The 27,101-nt window shown below is 36.7% G+C and overlaps 1 protein-coding gene across 1 annotated transcript in view; it reads left to right on the top strand.

Moving 5' to 3' along the window:
• Window positions 1-25,667, top strand: part of RB1 (RB transcriptional corepressor 1) — a 131,072-nt gene extending 105,405 nt beyond the window's left edge. Inside the window, exons 18-27 of the mRNA XM_032611172.1 lie at window positions 5,543-5,661; window positions 8,566-8,711; window positions 11,327-11,472; window positions 14,289-14,393; window positions 15,244-15,357; window positions 15,456-15,619; window positions 17,741-17,771; window positions 20,269-20,411; window positions 21,128-21,177; window positions 23,301-25,667. Coding sequence (XP_032467063.1) covers window positions 5,543-5,661; window positions 8,566-8,711; window positions 11,327-11,472; window positions 14,289-14,393; window positions 15,244-15,357; window positions 15,456-15,619; window positions 17,741-17,771; window positions 20,269-20,411; window positions 21,128-21,177; window positions 23,301-23,374 — 1,092 coding nt within the window. The 3' untranslated portion in view covers window positions 23,375-25,667. The remainder of the gene's footprint in view (window positions 1-5,542; window positions 5,662-8,565; window positions 8,712-11,326; window positions 11,473-14,288; window positions 14,394-15,243; window positions 15,358-15,455; window positions 15,620-17,740; window positions 17,772-20,268; window positions 20,412-21,127; window positions 21,178-23,300) is intronic.
• Window positions 25,668-27,101: the final 1,434 nt, after the last annotated feature.

Raw genomic sequence — 27,101 nt, 5'->3', positions numbered from 1 at the left:
CAGCAGATTACACTTTCTTCTCAAGTGCGCATGGAACATTCTCCAGGATCACATCTTGGGTCACAAGTCAGCCTCAGTAAATTTAAGAAAATTGAAATCATATCAAGCATCTTTTCTGACCACAACTCTATGAGATTAGAAATGAATTACAGGGAAAAAAACGTAAGAAACACAAACACATGGAGGCTAAACAATACGTTACTAAATAACCAAGAGATCACTGAAGAAATCAAAGAGGAAATAAAAAAATACCTAGAGACAAATGACAATGAAAACACGACGATCCAAAACCTATGAGGTGCAGCAAAAGCAGTCCTAAGAGGGAAGTTTATAGCTATACAAGCCTACCTAAAGAAAGAAGAAAAATCTCAAATAAACAATCTAACCTTACACCTAAAGGAACTAGAGAAAGAAGAACAAACAAAACCCAAAGTTAGCAGAAGGAAAGAATTCATAAAGATCAGAGCAGAAATAAATGAAATAGAAACAAAGAAAACAGCAGCAAAGATCAATAAAACTAAAAGCTGGTTCTTTGAGAAGATAAACAAAATTGATAAACCATAAGCCAGACTCCTCAAGAAAAAGAGGGAGAAGACTCAAATCAATAAAATTAGAAGTGAAAAAGAAGTTACAACAGACACCGCAGAAATGCAACACAGCCTAAAAGACTACTACAAGCAACTTTATGCCAATAAAATGGACAACCTGGAAGAAATGGACAAATTATTACAAAGGTATAACCTTTGTAACTGAACCAGGAAGAAATAGAAAATATGAACAGACCAATCACAAGTAATGAAATTGAAACTGTGATTAAAAATCTTCCAACAAACAAAAGTCCAGGACCAGATGGCTTCACAGGTGAATTCTATCAAACATTTAGAGAAGAGCTAACACCCATCCTTCTCAAAGCCTTCCAAAAAATTTCAGAGGAAGGAACACTCCCAGACTCATTCTATGAGGCCACCATCACCGTGATACCAAAAGAGACAAAGATACTACAAAAAAAGGAAAATTACAGATGAATATCACTGATGAATATAGATGCAAAAATCCTCAACAAAATACTAGCAAACAGAATCCAACAACACATTAAAAGGATCATACACCATGATCAAGTGGGATTTATCCCAGGGATGCAAGGATTCTTCAATATATGCAAATCAATCAATGTGATACACCATATTGACAAACTGAAGAATAAAAACCATATGATCATCTCAATAGATGCAGAAAAAGCTTTTGACAAAGTTCAACACCCATTTATGATAAAAACCCTCCAAAAATTGGGCATAGATGGAACCTACCTCAACATAATGAAGGCCATATACAACAAACCCACAGCAAACATCATTCTCAATGGTGAAAAACTGAAAGCACTTCCTCTAAGATCAGGAACAAGACAAGGATGTCCACTCTCACCACTGTTACTCAACATAGTTTTGGAAGTCCTAACCACGGCAATCAGAGAAGAAAAAGAAATAAAAGGAATCCAAATTGGAAAAGAAGAAGTAAAGCTATCACTGTTTGCAGATGACATGATACTATACATAGAGAATCCTAAAGATGCCACCAGAAAACTACTACAGCTAATCAATGAATTTGGTAAAGTTGCAGGATACCAAATTAATGCACAGAAATCTCTTGCATTCCTATATACTAATGATGAAAAATCTGAATGAGAAATTAAGGAAACACTCCCATTTACCACTGCAACAAAAAGAATAAAATACCTAGGAATAAACCTATCTAGAGAGACAAAAGACCTGTATGCAGAAAATTTTAAGACACTGATGAAAGAAATTAAAGATGATACCAACAGATGGAGAGATATACCATGTTCTTGGATTGGAAGAATCAGTACTGTGAAAATGACTATATTACCCAATGCAATCTACAGATTCAATGCAATCCCTATCAAATTACCAATGGCATTTTTTACAGAACTAGAACAAAAAATCTTAAAATTTGTATGGAGACACAAAAGACCCCGAATAGCCAAAGCAGTCTTGAGGGAAATAAACGGAGCTGGAGGAATCAGACTCCTTGACTTCAGACCATACTACAAAGCTACAGTAATCAAGACAATATGGTACTGGCACAAAAACAGAAACATAGATCAATGGAACAAGATAGAAAGCTCAGAGATAAACCCATGCACCTTTGGTCAACTTATCTATTACAAAGGAGGCAAGGATATACAATGGAAAAGGCAGTCTCTTCAATAAGTGGTGCTGGGAAAACTGGACAGCTACATGTAAAGGAATGAAATTAGAACATTCCCTAACACCATACACAAAAATAAACATAATGGATTCGAGACCGAAATGTAAGACTGGACACTATAAAGCTCTTAGAGGAAAACATAGGAAGAACACTCTTTGACATAAATCACGGCAAGATCTTTTTTGATCCACCTCCTAGAGTAATGGAAATAAAAACAAAAATAAACAAATGGGACCTAATGAAACTTCAAAGCTTTTGCACAGCAAAGGAAACCATAAACAAGACGAAAAGACAACCCTCAGAATGGAAGAAAATATTTGCAAACGAATCAGTGGACAAAGGATTATTCTCCAAAATATATAAACAGCTCATGTAGCTCAATATTAAAGAAACAAAGAACCCAATCCTAATATGGGCAGAAGACCTAAACAGACATTTCTCCAAAGGAGACATACACATGGCCAAGAAGCACATGAAAGTCTGCTCAACATCACTAATTATTAGAGAAATGCAAATCAAAACTACAATGAGGTATCACCTCACACCAGTTAGAATGGGCATCATCAGAAAATCTACAAACAACAATTGCTGGAGAGGGTGTGGAGAAAAGGGAATCCTCTTGCACTGTTGGTGGGAATGTAAATGGATACAGCCACTATGGAGAACAGTATGGAGGTTCCTTAAAAAACTAAAAATAGAATTACCATATGATCTAGCAATCCCACTCCTGGGCATATACCCAGAGAAAACCATAATTCAAAAAGACACATGCACTCCAATGTTCACTGCAGCACTATTTACAATAGCCAGGTCATGGAAGCAACCTAAATGCCCACTGACAGACCAATGGATAAAGAAGATGTGGTACATATATACAGTGGAATATTACTCAGCTATAAAAAGGAACGAAATTGAGTCATTTGTTGAGATGTGGATGGATCTAGAGACTGTCATACCGAGTGAAGTAAATCAGAAAGAGAAAAACAAATATCATATATTAACACATATATGTGGAACCTAGAAAAATGGTACAGATGAACCGGTTTGCAGGGCAGAAGTTGAGATACAGATGTAGAGAACAAACGTATGGACACCAAGGGGGGAAAGCCGCCAGGCGGTGGGGATGGTGGTGTGCTGAAATGGGCAATTGGGATTGAGATGTGTACACTGATGTGTATAAAATTGATGACTAATAAGAACCTGCTGTATAAAAAAATAACATTAAAAATTTTTTAAATAAATAAAGTAGTTATAAAGAAGGAGGTGAAGGGTTGAAAAAAAGTAACTATGTGAGGTAATGAATGCTAATGAGCTTGATTGTGGTGATCGTTTCACAATGTATGAAGCCATCACGTTGTGCACCTTAAATATATATGACTTTTGTCAATTATACTTCAATAAAGGTGAAAAAAGATTTTTTAAAAGTTATAAAGATATTCTCATATACTTCGCATACTTTTCAATTTTGTTTTTTAACATAAGTAATTGATTTTCTATATATTACGAAAGTTTAATTTTTTTTCAAATTGCTAGCTAATTTTTCACCTTTTATTGAATAGTCTATCTTCATATTTTTACAAAATCTACTTATATTCTACAGTGTTTTGTATTCTTATTTACGGATACACCGCTTTTCCTTTTGAAATAAACCTAGCATCTTGGCCATCTGTCTGTTTTCTTGCCCTTTAGTTCAAGTACTAAAAGAGTAGAATATATATGGCCCCCATTTTTATGGACTTGCAAGCTTTCACCTCCAGAAAGTTACAGTTTTTGAATCAAGGTTTTTAATGGTTTTTACTGCTGGTCTTACGTTTTTGTAAATGGTATTTTAAAAATTATGCTTTTAAACTGTTTGCTTGGTATATAGAAACATAATTATTTTTCATATTGATTTCATAACAGTACAGAAACCTTGCTAATCTCTCTTATTCTAATAATTTCACTGTAGATCCTTTTGAATTTTCTTTATCAACAGATAAATCATTTGTGAATAATGGTATTTTTGTTCTTTCTTCCTTTCCAGTCTTTTTTCTTTGACTTATTGAGCAGACTGGAACTTCAAGTATAATGCTGAATAGAACGCATGATAACTGGACAACCTTGTCTTATCTCCATTTTTTTAAGGGGAATGCTCTTAATGTTTCACCACTATGTATAATGTTTGCTGTGGTTTTTCTGTTTATTTGTAGATGTCATTTATCAAATTTGGAATATCCTTCTGTTCCTGGTTTACAAAGAGTTTTCTTTCTTTTTTTTTTTAATGACAAATGGGTTTTTAAATGAGAACTTTTTCTGCACTGATTTTGACAAGATTTTTCACCTTAGATTTATTAGTGAGGTGAATTGCATTATAGATTTTCTAATGTTGAACTAATTTTGCAACCTGGATAAACTCAACCTGGTAAATGATATATTCTTTTTAACACTGCTGTTGTGGGTTGCTAATATTTCTGGTTCAGAATTTTTGTATCTCTGTTCATGAGCAAGAATGGGCTATAATTTACCTTTTTGTAATGTCCTTGACAGTTTTTAGTATCAGTGTTGTACTAGCCTCATAAAATGAGATAGAGTTGGAGCAGAAGTGGAATTATCTTTTCCTTGAATGTTTGGTGGAATTCACTGGTAAAACCAGCGGTGCTTGATGTTTTCTTTGTGGGGAGACTTTTAATTACTGATCCAAGTTCTTTAATAGTTTATAGGACTGTTGAGGTTTATTTATTTCTTATTGAGTTTAGTCAATTTATATTTTTGAGGAATTTTCCACTTGGTCTAAGTTTTCCTATGAATTGACATAAATTTTTTCACAACCCTATTATCTTTCTAATCTTCGTAATGGTGGCTCCAGTTTTGTTCCTAATACTATTTATCTGTCTCTTCTCTTTTTCTCAGTCGATCTGACTGGAGTTTTGTTTAATTTTATTAGTTATTTCAAAGTACCAATTATTAGCTCAGTTGATCAAACCATGTGTTTTATCTTTGTTTTCAGTTTCATTAAATCCTGTTCATGTCTTTATTATTTTCTTCCTTCTACTTTCTTTGGGTCTCTTCTGTGTTTCTTTCCCTAACTTTTAATTTCTTTTCTAATACAAGCATTTGAAGTTATACATATTCCTAGTTCTTTATTTTATGTGTAATACAAAAATTGGCAGTCATTATTTTCAAGGTGGAGAAAAGAATCTTATTCTGACTTCAAAATCGCTGTTGTCAATTATGACTAAATTCATAATGCTCACCATGTCAAACCATATGATTTTGATATATACATTGGAGACTCATACTTACCAATGTTGTTTTAATGTCATCTTGTTTCATATAGGAGTCACCTTTATTTGATCTTATTAAACAAGCAAAGGACCGAGAAGGACCAGCTGATCACCTTGAACCTGCTTGTACTCTCAACCTTCCTCTCCAGAATAATCACACTGCAGCAGATATGTAAGTAGAATATCTGTTGTGTCAATCCATTCAACTTGCAAATAGATTCTGAGCATAGTGTGACGCAAGATGTTATACAAAAGCTGTAGGGAATAGAATTTTGAATAAGACATTTGTCCTGCTTTCAGGGATCAGGAATATAAGATACATGCCCCAAATAAAGTTCATATACAGTGGTACAGAGTGCTACTGAAATCACTCAGGTTTGGTGTATGAGGACACCTTTCATGCAGAGATGGCAATTTAGATAGTCCTCAAAGGTAGAGCAGGATTTCAACATGGAAACTGGAGAGGAGGGAAGAGACCAAAATAGCATGAATCCCAAAGTATAGCAGCCAGGAAAGCAGGAAACATTTTTCAGGGAGTACAGCTCAGTGCATCTGGAGTGAAGCATAGGATGGGGCAAAGGGAGTAGTGTGGGGTCCGAGACTAAAACGGTTGATTAGTGCATGATGGTGTGATGGAAGAAGAAGGAGATAACTAACATTTATTGAGGGTTCACTGTGTGCTGGACAGTGACCTAACAGCCCTGTAAGATAATAGACATGGCTGTCAGCCTCCATTATCTATGAAAAAGGAATTAGAAATCAAACTCAAACAATCTGACCCCAAAGCCCATGCTCTTAAGCAGTCTAGCTACATTGCCTTTCATAGAAATGTGCCTAATGTTATGTTCCTGTTCAGTTCTGTATAGGAATTGACATTACAGCGTTCTGTGATTAGTGCAGGGACTGTTTTCCAGAGATGTCATTTCCATGATAATTTGTACCAAAGTATTTCTAGCATATGGAGCTTCTGCCTTCATGTATAAATTTGTTTGCTAGGTAATACATAAATATAAATAAGTCAAGCCTTATCTTTTTCTTTAATTCAATAAGCAGTTGTCTGTTAGGTGCCAGGAAGTGTTCTAGGCACTGGGAATACAAAGGCGAATAAGATGGACTAGGTCCTTCCCCTCATAGAGCTTACGGTCTGGAGGAAGGAAATAAACAGTGAACAAGTAAACTAATACATAAGGTTATTGTAGAATGTAATAAGATCTGTAATAGAAAGAAACAGAATGATGTGAAAGAGAGAAGCTAAGAGAGTGATAGAATGTTTAGGGAAGCTTTCTCTGATGAAGTGCTGTTTGACCTGAGACTTCAAGAACAAGTGGGTGCTGGCCAGGCAAAATCTGTATGATGTGCATAACAGGCACAGCAAACAGTATTAAGTGCAGTGGCCTTGGGTGGTCAAACTTAGCTGGTCTGAGGAACAGAAAGAAACCCCAAAGCAAACAAGAGGAAAATGGTACAAGATGGGGCTGGAGAGGCAAACTGGAGGTAGACCTTGTAGGTTCTCATAGGCCGAAGGGAGGAGTTTGGGTTTTAGAAGGGCAGTGGGAAAGCATTAAGGTTTTAAGCAGGGGTGCAGCTTGCTATAATTGGTATTTTTAAAGGGTCAGTTTCTGGCTGCTACTTGAAGTACAGGTGGGTTTGGAGGAGGGAAAGGAACAGGGCAAGGAAGAAAGTAGAAAGACCAGTTTGGAGAAAATTTCAGTAGTTCAAGTGAGAGATGTAAACGACTTGGTCTAAGATATGTCAGTAGAGATACAAAGAAATGGAAAGATCTGGGGTGTATTTTAGAGGAAGATTTAATAGAACTTTCTTTTGCATTGGGTTTGAAGATTGGGAAAAGGGAAAAATTAAAAATACCTCCTAAGTTTTTAACTGAAACTGGATGTAATGTGAAGCCATTTCTTGACATGGGAAGAATGGGAAAGAAATCAAGAGCTCCACTTTGGCCTTCTTAAGTCTGAGATTCAAGTAGTGAAGTCCAGGAGGTAATGTGGTCACCTAGAATTCAAGGTGGACTAACTTCTACCCAAGTTAAGTCAGTCTACAATATTGTTAGTTAGTGAATTGAAGGGAAATTCAAGAGTGATAATAGACTAGACCCTGGTACTTATAAAGTTATGATGGTGATTCCCTTTTCCTAGTGTACTAGTAAATATATTGCATGTACTAGAAACATCCATAGTAAGGTACAAATCCTACTTCCTGTTCAGAATGATTTCTCAGCTACTAAAACAAAATTAGAAAGTTATGCTTTGGTGTTTACTCCCTAGTACTTGCTCTTCATAGTAGGTTCTGGGATATTTTTAAAAGACTGTAAACCTTTTACTAATAGTGACCTTAATAAAAAGTGTTCTTGAACAAAAAGAAAGAAAGTAGACCTGGATTATCCTCTAAAATAAAGGGCAACACAGAGCAGTAGAAGGTCAGAAATTGAGAAATAATTTTACTAATATCTCTGCCTTGATTTATGCCTGACATATTTTTAGTATACAGGTATAAATCTGCCTTGATAATGTTACCTGAAATATTAATTCATATAATTGTGTACTATATAATTTAGGAGGGAGTATGTATGTATAACTTAAGTGCTATGTATATGAACCATAGTTATCAATGAAATGATTTTAGGAGAGAATCAGAGAAATTGATATTTTGATATCAGTGGCTTGTTCTTTTAAGCTGGAAGAAGGACTGAACCAGAATTCTGGAACCAGAAATTCTGAACCAGAATTTTATGAACTCAGTCCCACTTTAATTATTAGAATTGAACATATAAACATATGCAGCTATTTTTTAAATAACTCAGTAATTCCCAACAAAAGCCATTTATTGAAATAGAGTTAGAAATGATAAGGACAAGCTTAGTTTTCCTATTAATCTCTCTTTCCCAACTTGTATTTAAAGAGGGATTTGGTGTAGAACAGTAGATTAAATAGACAAGATGTGTTTGGATGCATGTGTACAGCCGTGAGTGTGTGTGTGTGTGTGTGTGAGCGAGAGAGAGAGAGAGAGAGAGAGAGATTCTTAGCAAACTTCAAATGAAGTCTTTTCCTTTGAATGTATCTAGGTATCTTTCTCCTGTAAGATCCCCAAAGAAAAAAGGGTCAACTACACGTGTAAATTCTACTGCAAATTCAGAGGCACAAGCAACCTCAGCCTTCCAGACTCAGAAGCCATTGAAATCTACCTCCCTTTCACTCTTTTACAAAAAAGGTTAGTAGATGATCACTCTCAAGAGCATGGACTCTGAAACGAGGCTGACTGGATTCAAATCATGGCTCTTCTGCTTAACTAGGCGTGAATTTGGGCAAGTCGCTTTAATATCATATGACCCAGCAATCCCACTACTGGGCATATATCCTGAGAAAGCCATAATTCAAAAGGACATATGTACCCCAATGTTCATTGCAGCACTATTTACATTAGCCAGGTCATGGAAGCAACCTAAATGTCCAACAACAGATGAATGGATAAAGAAGGTGTGGTACATATATACAATGGAATATTACTTAGCCATGAAAAGGAATGAAGCTGGGTCATTTGTAGAGATGTGGATGGACCTAGAGTCTGTCATATAGAGTGAAGTAAGCCAGAAAGAGAAAAACAGATATCGTATATTAACGCATATATGTAGAATCTATAAGAATGGTACAGATGAACCTATTTGCAGGGTAGGAATAGAGGTGTAGACGTAGAGAACAGACATGTGGACATGGTGGGGAAGGGAAGGGTGGGATGAATTGGGAGATTAGGATTGACATATATACACTACCACGCGTAAAATAGATAGCTAGCGGGAACATGCTATAAAGCACAGGAAGCTCAGCTCGGTGCTCTATGATGACCTAGATGGGTGGGATGGGGGTGGGGTGGGAGGGAGGTCCTATTGTGTCTATATAGGTACAAATATATAGACACCTATTGTGTCTATATAGGTACAAATATAGCTCATTCACTTCATTGTACAGCAGAAACTAACACAACATTGTAAAGCAATTAATCTCCAATTTTTTTAAAAAAGGAAAAAAAACTTTAATATCTCTATGCCTGTTTTCTCATCTGTAAAATGGAAATAATAATAATCTACCTTGTATGGGTTTTGAGATATTAAATGAATTAATACATAAAACGCTTCCAACAGTGCCTAGCACATAGTAAGCACTCAGAAAGTGTTAGGTGTTGTTATTGTCGCTGCTACTGTTATGCTTTCAAATTTATGCCTGGAAATATTTGCTCCTGACATTAGTTTTGCTGTTCAGGTGTGTGAGTTGAGATTATACAATGTGTTGTGGCCTAGTGCAGGTGCATTTCCTGGTAACCAGGTTGTATAGCATTCTCTGATTGTGTGTGTATGTGGTGGGATGGGGAGGTCATTTGGGTGTCTGTGCATGTGTGTATACATGCAAGTGCACACCCACTTGGAGCTCTTTGAAGGAAAGTAAAAGACCACATTCCTCTGTGATAAATCATTTTTCTGATTTTTATTCAAGTCAGAGATATACTGAACTTTATAGGCATGTTATAAGCTCTTACGTTAAGAGCATTGGTTCCAAAGTATGGTCCCCAACCAGCAGAATCCACCTCACCTGCTAAGTTGTAGAAATGAGAATTTTTGTTTGAGCCCTGCCCCTAGAACTACTCAGTCAGAAGCTCTAGGATGAGGCAAAAAAAAAAAAAAAAAAAAAATCATTGTTTTTACAAGCCCTCAATGCAAGTCTGATATAAGCCAAAGTTGAGGACCACTGGGATAAATTATTAACTAAAAAATTCTGATTACCGTATGCAAGTCTTTGAAAAGTAAATTTAAACCAAGGGTCATTATGTTTAAAGTAGATGGAGGAAAATTCAGTTTTGTGGACTACTTTTCTCCAACCTATGTTCCACTAGCATTTTTTAATAAACTCTCTAAATTTAATATCACAGTCATATTACCACTTAGGTAATCTACAAGTCTAGCATTTTTATAGAGAAATACACTATTTGTTTTTTGTTTTTAGGATTGGAAAAATTGAGGGACTTTGGAAATTCCATTATTTTAAAAAATAATTACCCTCTTGAATATTGATAGTGAGAATTTTCAACATCTGTGATGAGAGATTACCAGTGGAACTGAAGCAAACTCTATTTGGATTGTCTAATTTCACAAGATCTTAGGATCTTTTTCCCTCCACCTCAACTTTATTTTATTTTATTTATTTAATTTATTTTTGGCTGTGTTGGGTGTTGGTTGCGGCACGTGGGATCTTCGTTGAGGCATACGGGATCTTTCATTGTGGCGCACGGGCGTCTCTCTAGTTGTGGCGTGCAGGTTTTCTCTCTCTAGTTGTGGTGTGCAGGCTCCAGGGCACGTGGGCTCTGTAGTTGTGGCGTGTGGGTTCCAGAGCGCGTGAGCTCTGTAGTTTGCGGCACGCAGGCTCTGTAGTTGAGGCGCAGGAGCTAAGTAGCGCACGGGCTTAGCTGCCCTGCTGCATGTGGGGTCTTAGTTCCCTAACCAGGGATCGAACCCACGTCCCCTGCATTGGAAGGCGGATTCTTTACCACTGGACCACCAGGGAAGTCCCTCTACCTCAATTTTAGGCTGTAATAATTTAGCAAAAGAATTTTTTTTGCTGAATAATGCTTTCAGCAAAGTATTATTTTGCCTTCTAGTATCTAGGACAGTGCTAAGGCTACAAATCATTTATTCATAAGTAAAACAGTGGTAGAGATGAAGTTAATGTTAAAATGCTATTTAACAACATTTGGTTATAGCAATTCAATGTTTTGAGAAAATCCACTTGTGATACAAAATTAAGAGTAAATGTGATTAATTCCCCTTATTTTTCCAGTGTATCGACTAGCATATCTTCGACTAAATACCCTGTGTGCACGCCTTCTGTCTGACCACCCAGAACTAGAACATATCATCTGGACCCTTTTCCAACACACACTGCAAAATGAGTATGAACTCATGAGAGACAGGCATTTGGACCAGGTAAGAAAATTATGCACTTTACCTACTCGACTCACTTGTTAGCTGTGTACTGATTTCTTAAGAAAAGGTTAGATTCACATGAGAAGCTGCATCGATTTAGTAGACTTAATATATATTTGCTTGTTGGCTACCCTTTATATTTTTGCTATATTTCTTACAAATGAGAGCTTTAGAGCTTGAGAATATTCAATAACTTATTTAATGGCATGAAAGATCTCACTGCAAAGCTCACTGAAGAAACTTTATCATAGGCTTTTTCTGTGTTGTGGTAAGCTAGAATTCATTTAGTGTGGAAAAAGCATGAGACTTAATAATAGTTGATCTAGGACTTCCCTGGTCCAGTGCTTAAGACTCTGTGCTTCCACTGCAGGCTGCAGGGGGCATGGGTTTGATCCCTTGTTGGGGAACTAAGAACCCCCGGGGATCTTAGTTGATCTAAAAAAGATCTAAAAAAGAATAGTTGATCTAAAACAGTGTCAGATGAATAAATGAATGAGTTAATTTACAAAGACCATCTCTCATATCTTCCTCTTTCTTCTCTGTTTTTGGAATAATATTTTTGTAACAGTTTTATTGAGATGTAATTCATATACCATGCTAATTACCCATTTAAAATGTACAGTTCAGTAGTTTTTAGTATATTAACAGAGTTGTGCAACAATCACCAAAATCAGTTTTAAAATATTTTCATCATGTCAAAAAGAAACTCTGTACCTGTAGCATACATGCCTCTATTTTCCTACCCCCTCTAACCACAGGCAACATGCTAATCTACTTTCTGTCTTTATAGACTTGCCTCTTCTGGACATTTCATATAAATGGAATCATATAATGTTATCTTTTGTGTCTGGATTCCTTCACTTACTATGTTTTCATTGTTCATCTGTGTTATAGCTTGTATCAGTACTTCATTTTTATTGCCAAATAATATTCCATTGTATGGCTATATACCACATCATGTTTATTTATTCATCAATTGATGTACATTTGGTTTCCACTTTTTGGCTATTATGAATAATGTTAATGAAAATTCATGTGCAAGTTTTTGGGTGGACATATGTTTTCATTTCTCTAGGGTATTTACCTAGGAGTGGAATTGCTGGGTCATATGGTAACTCTTTGTATTGCCTTTTGAGGAATGGCCAGATTGTTTACTAGCATGGCTACCCATTTTACATTCCTGTCAGCAGTGTATGGGGTTCCAGTTTCTTCACATCTACACCAACTTCTTATTTGCCTTTTGGATTATAGCCATCTTAATGGATGTGAAGTGATATCTCTGTGGTTTTGATTTGCACTTCCCTGATGGCTAATGATATTGAGAATCTTTTTGTGTTCTTATTGACCATTTGTATATCTTCTTTGGAGAAATAGTTATTCAGATACTTTACCTATTTGTTCATTGGGTTGTCTTTTTATTGTTGAGCCGAAAGGGTTTTTTATATATTCTACATGCAAGTTCTTTATCATGCAAATCCTTATATGATTTGCAAATATTTTCTCTCACTCTCTGAGTTGTCATTTCACTTTCTTTTTTTTTTTCATTTCACTTTCTTGATTGTGTTCTTTGAAGCTTTTAGTGCTTTAGTGCTTCAAAAGCTCAGATTTTCTTTTTCTTCTTGCGTCAGTTTTGGTAGTTCGTGTCTTTCCTTAAATTTTTCCATTTCATCTTAGATATCTATTTGGTTGATATGCAGCTGTTCATAATGTTCCCTTTTAATCTTTTTATTTTGGTAAGTTTGGTAGTATTTTTCCCAGTAAGAATGATATTTTGAGCAAAAGATGAATTATTGTATAAAGGTATAACCTACAAATATGTATATTTTACAAGAGCATATTTGAACTCTAAATTCTAGTATGTTCGATTTTTTTTTAAGTAGGCGCTTATTGCCTTATGGGTCTACTGCTTTTCTATAATATAGAAAGATAGACAGTAGTGCTAAGGATTTCTAAAGAGATTAGGTATCTGGAATCAAGAAGATTTTGTGAGAGGTATCTTAGGTAAAGTATTGAAATAGAACAGTGTGAATTAGCAAAGAGGATACTTGGATGGCATTCTAAACGGGAGAAATAGTAGTATTGGGGCTGTTTAAGATGCTAAACAAGGGATGTTGAGTAGGTATTCTTGGCAGTAGATGGGAGCAAGAATGTTGCAGAAGATATCAGTTCTTAAATTAGGTAGTAAAATTCAGACAAATTAAGAAAGTTCGATGTTTCAAAGTCATAGAAAATCACTTCAAATTTTATTTTTATGTTTAAAATACCCTTCTCTTTAAATGTAATATGTGTATAGAGTAATCCATATATCATAAGGATACATCTTAATGTAAATTCATCAACTGAACTCATCTATGAAAGCAAATCAAGAAACAGAACATTGTCAACAGAAGACTGTCTCCTGTCCCCTTCCAGTTACTGCATCCCCCTTAACACCACCACTGAGTATAGTCAATAGTATTTTATCTAATAGTTTGAACCCTTTTCACACCTGGCGTTTTTTTTTTAAGTGCTAGTTAAACAGTTAATTGATTCCAGTTTCAACTTTTCTCTTCTGAGAAACATTTAAGGAACAGTAGCCAAAGTTAGGGTTATTTACAAACCAGATGATCATTCCTGAATAACTGAGAGTTGGCTATTTGCATTCTGTTCTTTAAATACTTTACATGTACATTCAAACTGAGCTCAGGATGGGAAAAGATAATTCTGTAGGAAATTAAATTTCCATTTTTTGAAACTAAAAGAAAGATAACAGTGTTTTTTAGAGTACAACCATGCAATAAAATCCTGACTATTTTTATATCACATTTATTTACTAGATTATGATGTGTTCCATGTATGGCATATGCAAAGTGAAGAATATAGACCTTAAATTCAAAATCATTGTAACAGCATACAAAGATCTTCCTCATGCTGTTCAGGAGGTAGGTAATTTTCCATGGTAAGAATTTTCCAGATATATACATATCTGTAATATGGATAGCTTCAGTCATTAATTATATCATATGTTCTGACTGTATTATATAAATTTACATATCAACTTTTTACTTTCGTATTATTGGTTAATTATTTGTAACTAAAATGTAATTGGGAAGTTAACACACTTTAGTATTCAAATTCATACTATAAAGTAAATAAAGAATACTATATCGCTGACAATAAGCAGGATATTTGTAATAAACTTTTACACAAATATATAAAAAACATACTGTATATATCTTTGACATTTCACTGCTAGTAGAGCAGCTATAATCCAAGCCTAAGATGGCTTTTTCGGATTGTTTTTGCCTGTAAAATAGTATTATGAACTATTAAAATAGAAAATCTAGGCTTCCCTCATGGCACAGTGGTTAAGAATCCACCTGCCAATGCAGGGGACACGGGTTTGAGCCCTGTTCTGTGAAGTTCCTACATGCCACAGAGCAACTAAGCCCGTGCACAACTACTGAGCCTGCGCTCTAGAGCCCGTGAGCCACAACTACTGAACCTGCGCTCTAGAGTCCGTGAGCCACAACTACTGAGCCCGTGAGCCACAACTACTGAGCCCGTGTGCCACAACTACTGAGCCCGTGTGCCACAACTACTGAAGCCCACGCATCTAGAGCCCGTGCTCCGCAGCAAGGGAAGCCACTACTCACCACAGCTAGAGAAAGCCCGTATGCAGCAACAAAGACCCAATGCAGCCAAAAATTAATTAATTAATTAAAAAAAAAAAAGTCTAAGGAGTTAAATACCCAAATTCATTTAACAAGTGTTTTTGCTCTTCTTCCTCAGACATTCAAACATGTTTTGATCAGAGAAGAGGAGTATGATTCTATTATCGTATTCTATAATTCAGTCTTCATGCAGAGACTGAAAACAAATATTTTGCAGTATGCTTCCACCAGGGTATGTTAAAAAGCATCCTTTGTTTGGGAAAATCTAATTATAAAGCAGTGGATCTCACTAAAACGTTAAGTAATCTACTTTTTTTGTTTTTCCTCTAGCCCCCTACCTTGTCACCAATTCCTCACATTCCTCGAAGCCCTTACAAGTTTTCTAGCTCACCTTTACGGGTTCCTGGGGGGAACATCTACATATCACCCCTGAAGAATCCGTATAAAATTTCAGAAGGTCTGCCTATGCCAACAAAAATGACTCCAAGATCAAGGTTTGTGTTTTCGTTTTAGGGAAGTGGTGAAGAATAAGAGGGACTTATTTTGATCCAAGCTTAAGAACACAAAGCTTTCTCCATTTAAAATAAGCTAGATTTGAGACCCTAATTTCCTCATTTATATTAAGTGATGTGATAAGAATTGGGGGTCCGGGGGGAGGTAATCTGTTTACTTAGATGGGTTTGCACATTTAATCATCAGCTTTCCTGGCTGCTAGGGTCTGTTCTTTTGTAAACAATCTGAGCACCAGTTTGATGATAATTTTCAAGTCACTCCCATGTTTTTGTAAGTAGCCGGTCTGCTAAACAAAGTAGATTACTTTTGGTTAAGAATTTTTATTCTGGAGTTTATTGAGTGTCCTGTGAACTCTTTCTGTGGATGTGTTCATCTTGCTTATAAAAATGTAGATGACTGATTAAATGTAGGTGACTGTAAATTAAGTCTTTAGAAGTCCATCCCTAATTCTGCCTGTGGCCTCTTTGTATTAACTTGGGCAGGTCTCAGGGTGCTGTGCCTCAGGTAAATGATGAGTGTGAAACTGTTTTAAATTCTCAGATGAAAGGTTCTGTGCAACTACAAATCAGTATATTATCTTCCACATCCAACAGCAAGTGCTCTCTGGCTTTTGAAGTACTTCAGTTGACTCATTATGTGTTATCAAGGGCTATTTAAAACTGACTTTATTTGGATAAAGTGGAGGCAGATTAGCTTGTAAAGTCTCAGAAAACGTTAGCCCATATAGTTGTACTTAATGGGCAAGAAAAACAAGAAGGGGATATATAGAAAACCCTATAGAAAAAATTTGTGTGGTGTGTTTAATTATATAAATAATGCACACTCATAAAAATTTCAAACTCTACAGTAAAAGAAAAAGTAGAAAATAATTGGCAAATGATATAAATGCTCCCATGTGCCCCTGTATCGTCTTCTGTTTATTTGGTGTTCTTATAGTTGAGTATCTGTGTACTGATATCTACAAATTACATTATAAGCTGCTGAGATGCCACACCATGTCTAATTTGTACACATGAAAACGTATACTTAGCTCAATTTTTAATGGTGATAATTAACCCATGTTATGCTGATAATGATGGCTTTTTTGCTGATCTTAGTTAAATCACTTCCAGGTTGGAGTCCTTTAGCAAAAAAGTCACATTCTGAAAATACTGATAAATCATTGATCAAGTATTAAGAGAGCATCTTTTTTTTTTTTGCGTTACGTGGGCCTCTCACTGTTGTGGCCTCTCCCGTTGCGGAGCACAGGCTCCGACGCACAGGCTCAGCGGCCATGGCTCACGGGCTCAGCCACTCCGCGGCATGTGGGATCCTCCCGGACCGGGGCACGAACCCGCGTCCCCCACATCGGCAGGTGGACTCTCAACCACTGCGCCACCAGGGAAGCCCTAAGAGAGCATCTTAACACTCTACATATTCAGCATATTTAGTTAAATTAAATATATCAGTATATAGAATTATGGCCACTTATCAAAGAATTGGAGGACAATAAAATCCATATATTTATTGATTCCATGTACATATGATCAAATCTTTGTGTGTCAGGCTAATGCTGTTCTTCACCTTTATTATCAGGAGCGTAAGTTATATGGTTCAAGCAAGGACAAACTAATAAGAGATTTCTGATTCTAGGATATGTGTTAAATAGCCTTTACTATATATAGTAAATATATTTACTATACTATATATAGATCCTAATTAGAATTCTGATTATCACATATAAGTTTTTGCCAAATGTAACTTGAATTTTTAATGAGAAAAGGTGAAAGAAATTTTAATTGTTAGTCATTGATTTATGAAGAATTAAGTATGGATAAACTTAAAAGTTTCTTTTACCCTTTTTAAATGAGAACAATGGCAGAATATGTTCTTGCAGACATGCAGGTCTTGTTTTAAAAAATCTAAGGAACCAGTTCAGTGTTTGACTAGACTAGCAGTACCAGAATAAGTCTCTAATGAGTATAATTTGTCAGTGGTTCCAGGGGTAGAGGAAACCTTTGATTTGGCACTCCTGGTAGTTCAGAATGACGTGTGTATGTTCACCTCTGCACAGTTGGATACGATTTGCATTTACTAATTTGTATTTTATATTAACTTGACAGGATCTTAGTATCAATTGGTGAATCATTTGGGGTGAGTACTTTTCCTGTGAAATACAATAGTATGCACTATAACTATAAAAGAAATCGAGAATTTCTATAATTGAATTTACAAATGCTATTATTCAAGCACCTCATTCAGGCATATTGCATAGAATTTAGAAGACATCAGATTTATTTTCAAATCAGATTAATTTTAAATCATATTCATAATTGGTGAATTTCAAAGTTGTTTTCTAAACATTTCTTTGAGATTATATATGTGTGTGTATACATTCATGTCTATACATACAGATATATGCATTATATAATCTCAAAGGAATGTTTTAAAAAACAGCTTTGAAATTCACTAATTTGAAATAAGATACTCCAAAATGTAATCACTGTGTCCAGATGTCACCAGCCAGTCCTTACCCACTGGTCTCCTTCTATACATATACACACTTTTGCTTTTCTTCCTCTCCAAATTCTAGGATATTCTTTCCCTGTTAAATTGATAAGGAATTGGTTACACGCCCCAGTGTAAGTGACAGAGTCTGTGGTGGTCTTTGTTCCAGAGGAATGCAGGTCAAAGTTTAGCTTTGAAATGGTTATTCTAGTCTGGGAACCCATTACTCTAGCTGGCCTTTGATTACCATCACTAATTCAGCAGTCCTGTATTCAGTATGCATTACTATTAATGTTTCATACCACCCACCCCTCTGCCTATATTTATTATTTATTGCTGCGTAACAAATCACCCCCAAACTTAGTAACTTAAACCTTTTTCATCTCAGTTTCTGTGGGTCAGTACGCAGGCATGGCTTAGGATCCAGGGTCTCTCCAGACAAGGCTGCAGTCAGTGTGTCACCTGGAGCTGCACTTATCTCCAGGCTCACCTGGAGGAAGACCTCTCAGAGACTCATTCATATGGCTGTTGGCTGATCCGCGATGGCTACTGGTCCAAGGCATCAGTTCCTTGACACGTGGGCTTCTCCGTAGGGTGACAGGCTACTCACAACATAGCAGCTTGCTTCTCCCAGAGCAAGGACTCCAAGAGAGGGAGGCAGGGAACGAGGGAGATAAACAAGCGAAATGGAAGTCAGTCTTGTTGTAATCTTGGAAGTGACTTTCCATCACTTTTGCCACATTATTTTGTCAGGAGCAAGGCACCACCAGGTCCAACCCACAGTCAAGGAGATGAGGATTAGTGAGAGCCATTCTAGCGTCTGCCTGCTGCACTGCCCCAAATGAAATAACTAGAGAACCATAAATGTTTGTATACTAAAAGACCAAATGTTAAAATGTTTGTTACAAATAGTAAATGCTGTGACATTTAGCTCAATATAGGCTGCAGCTGTCAGGCTTCACAAAGGGGATATGGACCACATAAATAGGATTGGATCTGGATAAGTATAGAGTAGTGGTCTTCAAACTTTTTTGCTTGCCATAACCTCTAAAAGAATTGAGAAAATGTTATATGTACTTATATATTTTAAAGCTGATAACTGAAAATCTTATAAATTTAATAGGTGCCCAGAATTTTGTTTCTATCATATTGTACATGTGCTCTAAATATATTTTCCATCAAAATCTGGTTTTGCATTTAATTTTTTTGAAATTTAGTTCATTTAATTTTTGGAAAATAAAGCATAATTAGCAAAGCTAATCCTTACTGTCAAATCAGTCAAATCGCATTTAATTTCTATCAGAAAGTCTGATTTCATTCTTGAGTTCAAATAAATGTGTTAATACACATCATTGAGATTATCACCTCACTCTAGTTCTGAAATAGATAGACAAGACATAGAGTTTTTCCATGTGTTTGTCTTTTGGATAAAATAAGGTATTGTGCCCCCTTTGGTATTTCTTACCAAAGCTTTCTTTGCTGTGAAAGGATTCTCCCTCAGGAGATAAATATCTCAGATCATCTCTAGTAATACTTGGATGGACTCAAATGCTTAAGTTTTTTGGATATTTAATATTTTATTTTAAAACTTTTAGAGTTAGGATATCAACAAATACTGATATCCTAACAATACATCAATAATGGCTTCAAATATATAGTATGACTTGTCAACATGATACCCATAAAGTGAGCCCAAAATTATTATTCACTAAACATCGCTTATTAAATTCCTGTGACATTCTTTCCGGTTATGCTGTGCTCTAAAAAGAAAAAAAAAAATCTGTCAAAAATAAGGTTCCAGGAAGCTGTTCCAACTTTGCATGCTTCTGAGAAGTAGACCTAGTTTTGTGTGTGAGTAGGTTCTGAAAACGAGGAACTAGGACTTTTGGAGTAGTCATCAGAGTTGTTGGGAAGACACAGGAGGGTTTGAAAATAGCAGGTATTTAACTGGGGCAGAGTTAGGTGCAGTTAGTCTGATTTTAACATTTTTCACGTCTCTTATTTGGTCCATAAAAGCAGAAAATTAAAATGCAGATATTACCTCTGCCTGATTTTTGACCCACCTCAAACCTACAATTAGGGGTTGCTAACTGCAAAGTGGTGGCATTTAATGATTTAAAACAAAGAATTCCATAATTTGCAGACTTCTGAGAAGTTCCAGAAAATAAATCAAATGGTGTGTAACAGTGACCGTGTGCTCAAAAGAAGTGCTGAAGGAAGCAACCCTCCTAAACCACTGAAAAAACTGCGCTTTGACATTGAAGGATCGGATGAAGCAGATGGAAGGTAGGAGCCGTTTTTCAGGAGCTGAGCTGGTCATGGGGAGAACCCAGAGTGCCAGCCCTACTCCCGACTTACACCAGTCCTTCTCATGCCAGTTTTATTTGGAAATTATGAGGATTGCTCAAAATAGTAGGTGTGACTGCATCCCAAAGTTAAAAGCACCATGTAAATCTACTGAAATTAATTGAAAATATCAGATGTTAAAAATCTGGTCATTTTTTTACAAAGCTATTCATAAAATTTTGTTAGTTTTGATTAACATTAGATTTTTAAATGCTTACTCTTGAAAAATGCTACTGTGTTTCATAAGAACCACTGAAAAAATAGGATCATAAATTTGTGACATTTATATTTTAGATGTTCGATTTATAAACCTTTGAAATTAAAAGCTCCTCACTAAAATAAGAGCATAAAAAGTCATTGAGGGCTTCCCTGGTGGCGCAGTGGTTGAGAGTCCGCCTGCCGGTGCAGGGGACGCGGGTTCGTGCCCCGGTCTGGGAAGATCCCACATGCACAGAGCGGCTGGGCCCGTGAGCCGTGGCCGCTAAGCCTGGGCGTCCGGAGCCTGTGCTCCGCAACGGGAGAGGCCACAACAGTGAGAGGCCTGCATACCGCAAAAAAAAAAAAAAAAAAAGTCATTGAAAACATAGTTATTGGAAATCTGAAGTTTTCATTTATACATATACATATGAAATATTTTGCATTTTTTAAATCTGCAGTAAACATCTCCCAGGGGAGTCCAAATTTCAACAGAAACTGGCAGAAATGAGTAAGTACTTATCATTAAACCTTATGTAAATGAACAGTCATTTACATTGCAGAAAGCCTTTTCACATTATAAAAGAATAAGTTTATAGAGTCCCTTCAATTAGTGACTTGCTTATGCGTTCAAGATATAATTCGCTCAAGCATGTGTTATTTACTAGTCTGTATGGATTAGATGTGTGATGCAAAGTGAAGGTCATCTTCATCCTTCCTAATATCTGTGCGGGAAGACCAAGAAGTGAAACCAAATCTTCAACACGAATGGCTGTGGTTAGAAAATATTTTAGGATAGCAGAACTGTAATGAGGTACCTTTATTTAAGAGTATTGGATGTAGGCAAGAATGTTATAAACTTAGCATATATAAACATTGTCACCCTTATTTAAAGAATAATCTTTTATTCTGCTATTACTGAACTTCCCTAATTTGCAAGTTTTAGAACTTACTTTAAACAAAAGTTTTTCATTACTGGAAATCAGAATTTTGATAAAGCACACAAGAGCATTTTCCAAGTTATACAGAGTGACTTAAGTTTGGAATGTTAAGGCAAATGGACTTCTCTCCTAAGCTACTCTGACACTATGAAAGATTAACCCAAGTGTAGTAGATGGGAAGCACATTAAGAAAAAGATCCGTGTGCACTGACTGCTACTGCGTTGTCTTAGAGACGTAGCCGTGAGGGTGAGTGTGACGTTTCCTGATAATCTGGTGCCAGACCCATTAACAGGAAACAGAGCTGGGTCTTGGAAAGAAGACAAATATTTAGGAGATAATAAGAATTAAAACTGTCATTCCTAGGTCATAGGACATATCAGTAAGAACAGTACCAGTTAAAATGTGACTTTTGAAAAAGGGGCTTTCTCTCAATATGTCTCTGTAGATACTAACTTTGAAATATAAAGTGTTTTTAAAAATACTTTTGATTTTTTAAACCGTATTTCTATGTGTATTATTTTGAAGAGTACTGTTGAAACTAAATTAAATTTTGTGGTTATAAATGGATCTCTTTTTGGATTTTACATCAACTAATATACTCCTGTTTTAACTTTTAAATAGTTGTAGCTTTTCCCCCCAGTACATGAAAATAGACATGAAGCTTATAACCAAAATCAGACCTTAAAAACATGTGGAAGCATTTTGGAACCCACAAATATGCATTTTAAAAGGAGCAGAAAGCTGTAAAAACGTGTATATTTTCTTATAGAAGAGCTCAGTTGCTGTAGTCAGTACATTTCGCAGTGACACACTTAGCTATGACCAGGAATTCCCTCTGCCGGGCTGAAGTTCAGGGTCTTTGTGCAGCTGAAAATTGAGGAGAGGTAGCAGGAGTTTTAACCCATGAGGATAAGGAATTCTCCAGGTTGCTCTTCAGCTTTCCTCAAAAAAACTGTATTCAGAAGATCATTACACAGTGCTAGATTGCTCAGAGTGGAAGGGCCAGAAGGGGAGACTTAGAGTCACTCCTTTCTTTACCAAGCGTGAGTGTTTTGTGCTTCTTTATGAAGAGCCTTTGCCCACCTCTAAAATCAAGTTAAGATTTTTAAAATTATTTAAGAGAAGCATTCTGTTTTTGTGTTGTAATTAATAATGTATTTTTAAATGTCCATGTCCAAATTAAATGAGCTGTGAGCTGATGTGTTTGCAGTACTTGCAGCGTGTCTCCAAACACAAGGGAATTCCTGGCTTTATGAAGAATAACACTCACTTCAGCAGACCAGCCCAGAATTCTGTTTTGCTCAGGTGCCAAACTGAACCATATCATCTCTAGAACAGTGGCCTACAAAGTTGGGCACACTTGGGTGTGTGTAAGACCACCTTTTGGGGGTACATAAAGAGACTATTAGAATATTTGTCTTTATCTCATCTATTTTAATGTTTGGGGTGTGTGTGTCTTATAATTTAGACACATATACATACATACATACACACATACATACATACATACATTTAGTGGTACTGCTTGGAAAAAAATTTGCTGATGGGGATGTATGATTTAAAAAACGAAACCACTGCTTTTGCGAGGCCCTGGGCTCCATCAGTTTGGCGTAAGCATAACATATGTGGCAGCCCTTTACCAGCTTACCCAGCACTGTCAGTGCTGTTAACATTTCTTCATCCTTGTTTTAGCATCTACTCGAACACGAATGCAAAAGCAGAAAATGAATGATAGCACGGATACCTCAAACAGGGAAGAAAAGTGAGGACCTCACGACCTTGGTGGGCACCCTGTACATCTCCGGCTTCATTGTCTCCCACAGATCTGACTGTAGAACTCTCCCAGGTTCTGTTTACGGCCACATTTGACACATACCTTCAGCTCTTGTTGTGGATAGCACAGTTGAGTATTTGTGCAGGGGATTCCTAAGCCACTTGCAACATTGTAGTCACTAGAGCATGCATTGTTATTGTACAAGATTGAAAATCCTGTGCCAGTCCTGCCATTTAAAAAGCTGTAGCAGATGTTTCCATTTCCAAAATACAGTAAGTCCCCTACATACGAACCTTCAAGATACGAACTTTCAAAGATGCGAACAATTGAATCCAGCAAGGAACCAGAACCTGTGCCATTAATGTCAGGCGTGAGTGAAATTGCAGCTTGCCTTCCGTCTCCTATTGCTGAGGATCCTTCAGCTCTACCATCTCCCTCCTCCAGTCAGTAACTCTTCTTGCCTCTTCAGGCGATGCCAGCCCCTGTGTGCCAGCTGTTGTACTGGACTGCTGTACTTTTCAAGGTACTGTACTGTAGGATTAAAAATGTTTTCTTTATTTTTTGTGTTTGTTGGTTTTTTATGTATTATTTGTGTGAGAAGTATTATAAAGCTATTACAGTACAGTACTATATAGCTGATTGTGTTAGTTGGGTACCTAGGCTAACTTCACTGGACTTACAAACAAATTGGTCTTGTGAAGCACGCTCTGAATGGAACTCGTTCGTATGTAGGGGTTTTACTTATAATCGCTCTGCTTTACAAATGGTGGCAGGATCCCCTGGGAGTGAGAGTCCTCACAACCTGTGCCTATCTGAGTACTTTGTCTTCTCTTGTGGCATGTATGTGATGTTTGCTCTTATTTTTATTAATTTATATTTATTTTTTTTAACTTAACATGAACACCCTTAGAAAATGCATCTTGTCTTCCAAATGCAATTTGGCTGACTGCCCCCATTCGCCCAAATGATCCTGAGCTCTTGTGCTAAAACACATATTAGAAACTAGGGAAAAATTACTAATTTTTACACATTAGATTTTAGTTTACTTATGGAAACTAAATGGATGTACTGTGTGTTTGTTTTATAAATATTAGTTTTTAAATACAAACAGAAAGCAAAGTATAAACATATGAGATACTGTCATACTACTGATACAGATTTCATACCTCAGGACTTGTAAAAATTTATTCTTTTCTTCCTCCAACTCATGTTTTAAAATAAAGAGTTATTAATAGTACTCTTGGTTTTTATACCATTCAGATCACTGAATTCATGAAGTACCCATCTAGTGCTTGGAAAATAAAGTGTTCAGCTAGAGCTTTGCTGCAGAGGACCCTAATACAGTATATCCCAAGTGCACTTTCTAACGTTTCTGGGTCCCGAAGCATCAAGATACAAAATAATTTTACTCCACAAACAGACTGTTAACTATAGGAGCCTTATTTTTTTTCTTAGAGAGTTATATAATTACATCTCAGCAATTACTCTGCCCTCCTGAATGCGGGAAGAGGGTGTGTTTGTTCTGGAATGGTACATATCTTCCATGTATCTTTTGAACTAGCAGTTGTCGTTTTTTTTTTTTCTTAATTCAGCATGGTCTAACACTGGCATTTTCAAAGCCGCATCATTTCTCATCCAAAATGCAGGTAACAGAAGGTCTTTGGGTTAGGCATTAATGTTTCTCTCTGATTTTGTGCAAAAGCTTCAATATAAAACAGCTGCATTAGAAAAGAGGCGCTCCCCCTCCAGCACCTAAAGGTGTATTTAAATATCTTGTGTGATTAACTTATTTAGAGGTGGTATAATTTAAAATAGGTGGTATTTAAGGTAGCATCTACTAGCTTTTAGGAAAATTACTTTGTCTAAACTCGGAGTTCTTTTTAAAAAGAAACCTGGTCTTATTTGTTAGAAAACAAAACTTTATTTTGTGCTCAGTTAAGTTGCAAACTTATTTTTTTGACAGTTATCTTGATAGCAAAGGCACTAGAAAGCTTTATCTCATTTCCTTGTTCATTTTTGCATGAATATCAAACAAATCAGTTAGTTTTTAGGTCAAGGGCTTACCACATTTCTGAGTCTTTTGCTAGTAAGTTCATGTTAGAACTAGTGTCAGAACTTAAGGAACTTCAGAGATCATGTATTGAGATTTCTTAAATAAGGCTTCAGATATTGCTTTATTGCTTTTTGTATTGGTTAAAACTGTACATTTAAAATCGCTGTCACTATTTTCTACGATTAACAATAGTTTGTCTATTTTTAAATAAATTAGTTGTTAAGAGTCTTAATGGTCTGATGTGGTCTTTGTATTAAGTGCACTAACGTTCTCTTCGGTATCTAAATTCTCTCCTAGTATCTCATCCGTTCTTAGCCTTTAAGAATGGGCTTTATATGCTGATGAATCCCAGATTTATTTCTCCAGCCTGACCTCTTCATGGAGGTCAGAGCTCTCACAGCCAACAGAACCGCTGATTCCTACCCCTCCTCCCCACCCAGCTTCTCAAAATATAAACCAAAATCAAACAAAAACACCCTTTTCTACCCTAGTCTTTTCCCATGTTACTAAACACTTACTTGCTCAAGATAAAATCCTGAGTCTTCTATTAGCTGTTGTCTGGACCACTGTTAAAGACTTCTAGCTGGTCTCCACTTCGCTCTCTTTCCTCTTTACCTTTCTACTCCTTAAAGACCCCTTTAAAATATAAATTGATTCACTTTGCTCCTCGCCTTGAAGTATTCAGACTCCTGATCGCGGCCTGGGAAGCAGCCCCTACCTTCTTCTCCGTCCTGTTCTCAGGCTACTTTCTCCCTGCTCACTGTGCTTTACCCCCACTGGCCTTCTTCTCTTATGACGCCAAGCCCATCCCTACCTCAGGCTTTTACATTTGCTGTTCCTTCTGTCCAGCGTGCTCCTCCCCCAGGATTTTGCTTAGCTGGTTTCCTCTTGTCTTTCAGGGCTCAGCTCAGAGGCCTTCCTTGACACCCAAGCTAAAATCCTTCCTCTGTACTATGCCACTCTCCTTCAAAAGTGTAACAGCATTCATCACCGTCAGAAACGGCCTTACTCGGGTTGCCTGTTGCCTGTTTACCCACCCCGGCATCAACCTGGCTGGCCTTACCTACTACTATAGTTGTAGCATCTAGAAGAAGCCCGTATGTAGGGGGGAAAAGAGGTATGTTTTCCATATGTTTTCCAAGTATGTAGAAACGATATTCTCTTTCTCTTTGAAAATGCCATGTATTGAGTACCTACTGTATTTCAGGCACATTCTAAAATGTGATACAACAAGAAGTAAATAAAATTAAGATTCCCCCTCTCTGTGGAACTTACATTCTAATTCTAGTTTCGGGAAAAGAGAGCAAACGAATAAATAAACGAGGAATATAGTATATGTGATTGTATTAAGTTCTGTGGAGAAAGACGTGCCGGGGGGAGAGCAGGGAGTACCGGTAGGGAGAGGAGTTTTAACACTTAAAGGAGAGTGGTCAGGGCAAGACTTGCCGAGGTGCTATTTGAGCCAAGTGTTGCAGAGGGTGAGGGAGTGAGCCAGGCACCAGAGGGGGTAGAACAGAACACAGAGAGGAAAAAGCCAGTGCTCAGAGGTGGGTGTGCGTCGGGTGTGTCTGAGGAAACATAAGATGTCATAGTAAGATGGAGAGTTTTAAGAAAAGGAGTTGGGGCAGGGGGGCAAGTATCTCTTTTCATCTAACACAGAGTTTAT

This window comes from Phocoena sinus, chromosome 18 (assembly GCF_008692025.1).
Source record: "Phocoena sinus isolate mPhoSin1 chromosome 18, mPhoSin1.pri, whole genome shotgun sequence".
NCBI classification, from domain to species: Eukaryota; Metazoa; Chordata; class Mammalia; order Artiodactyla; family Phocoenidae; genus Phocoena; species Phocoena sinus.
This window is presented reverse-complemented; position numbering and strand designations above follow the sequence as displayed.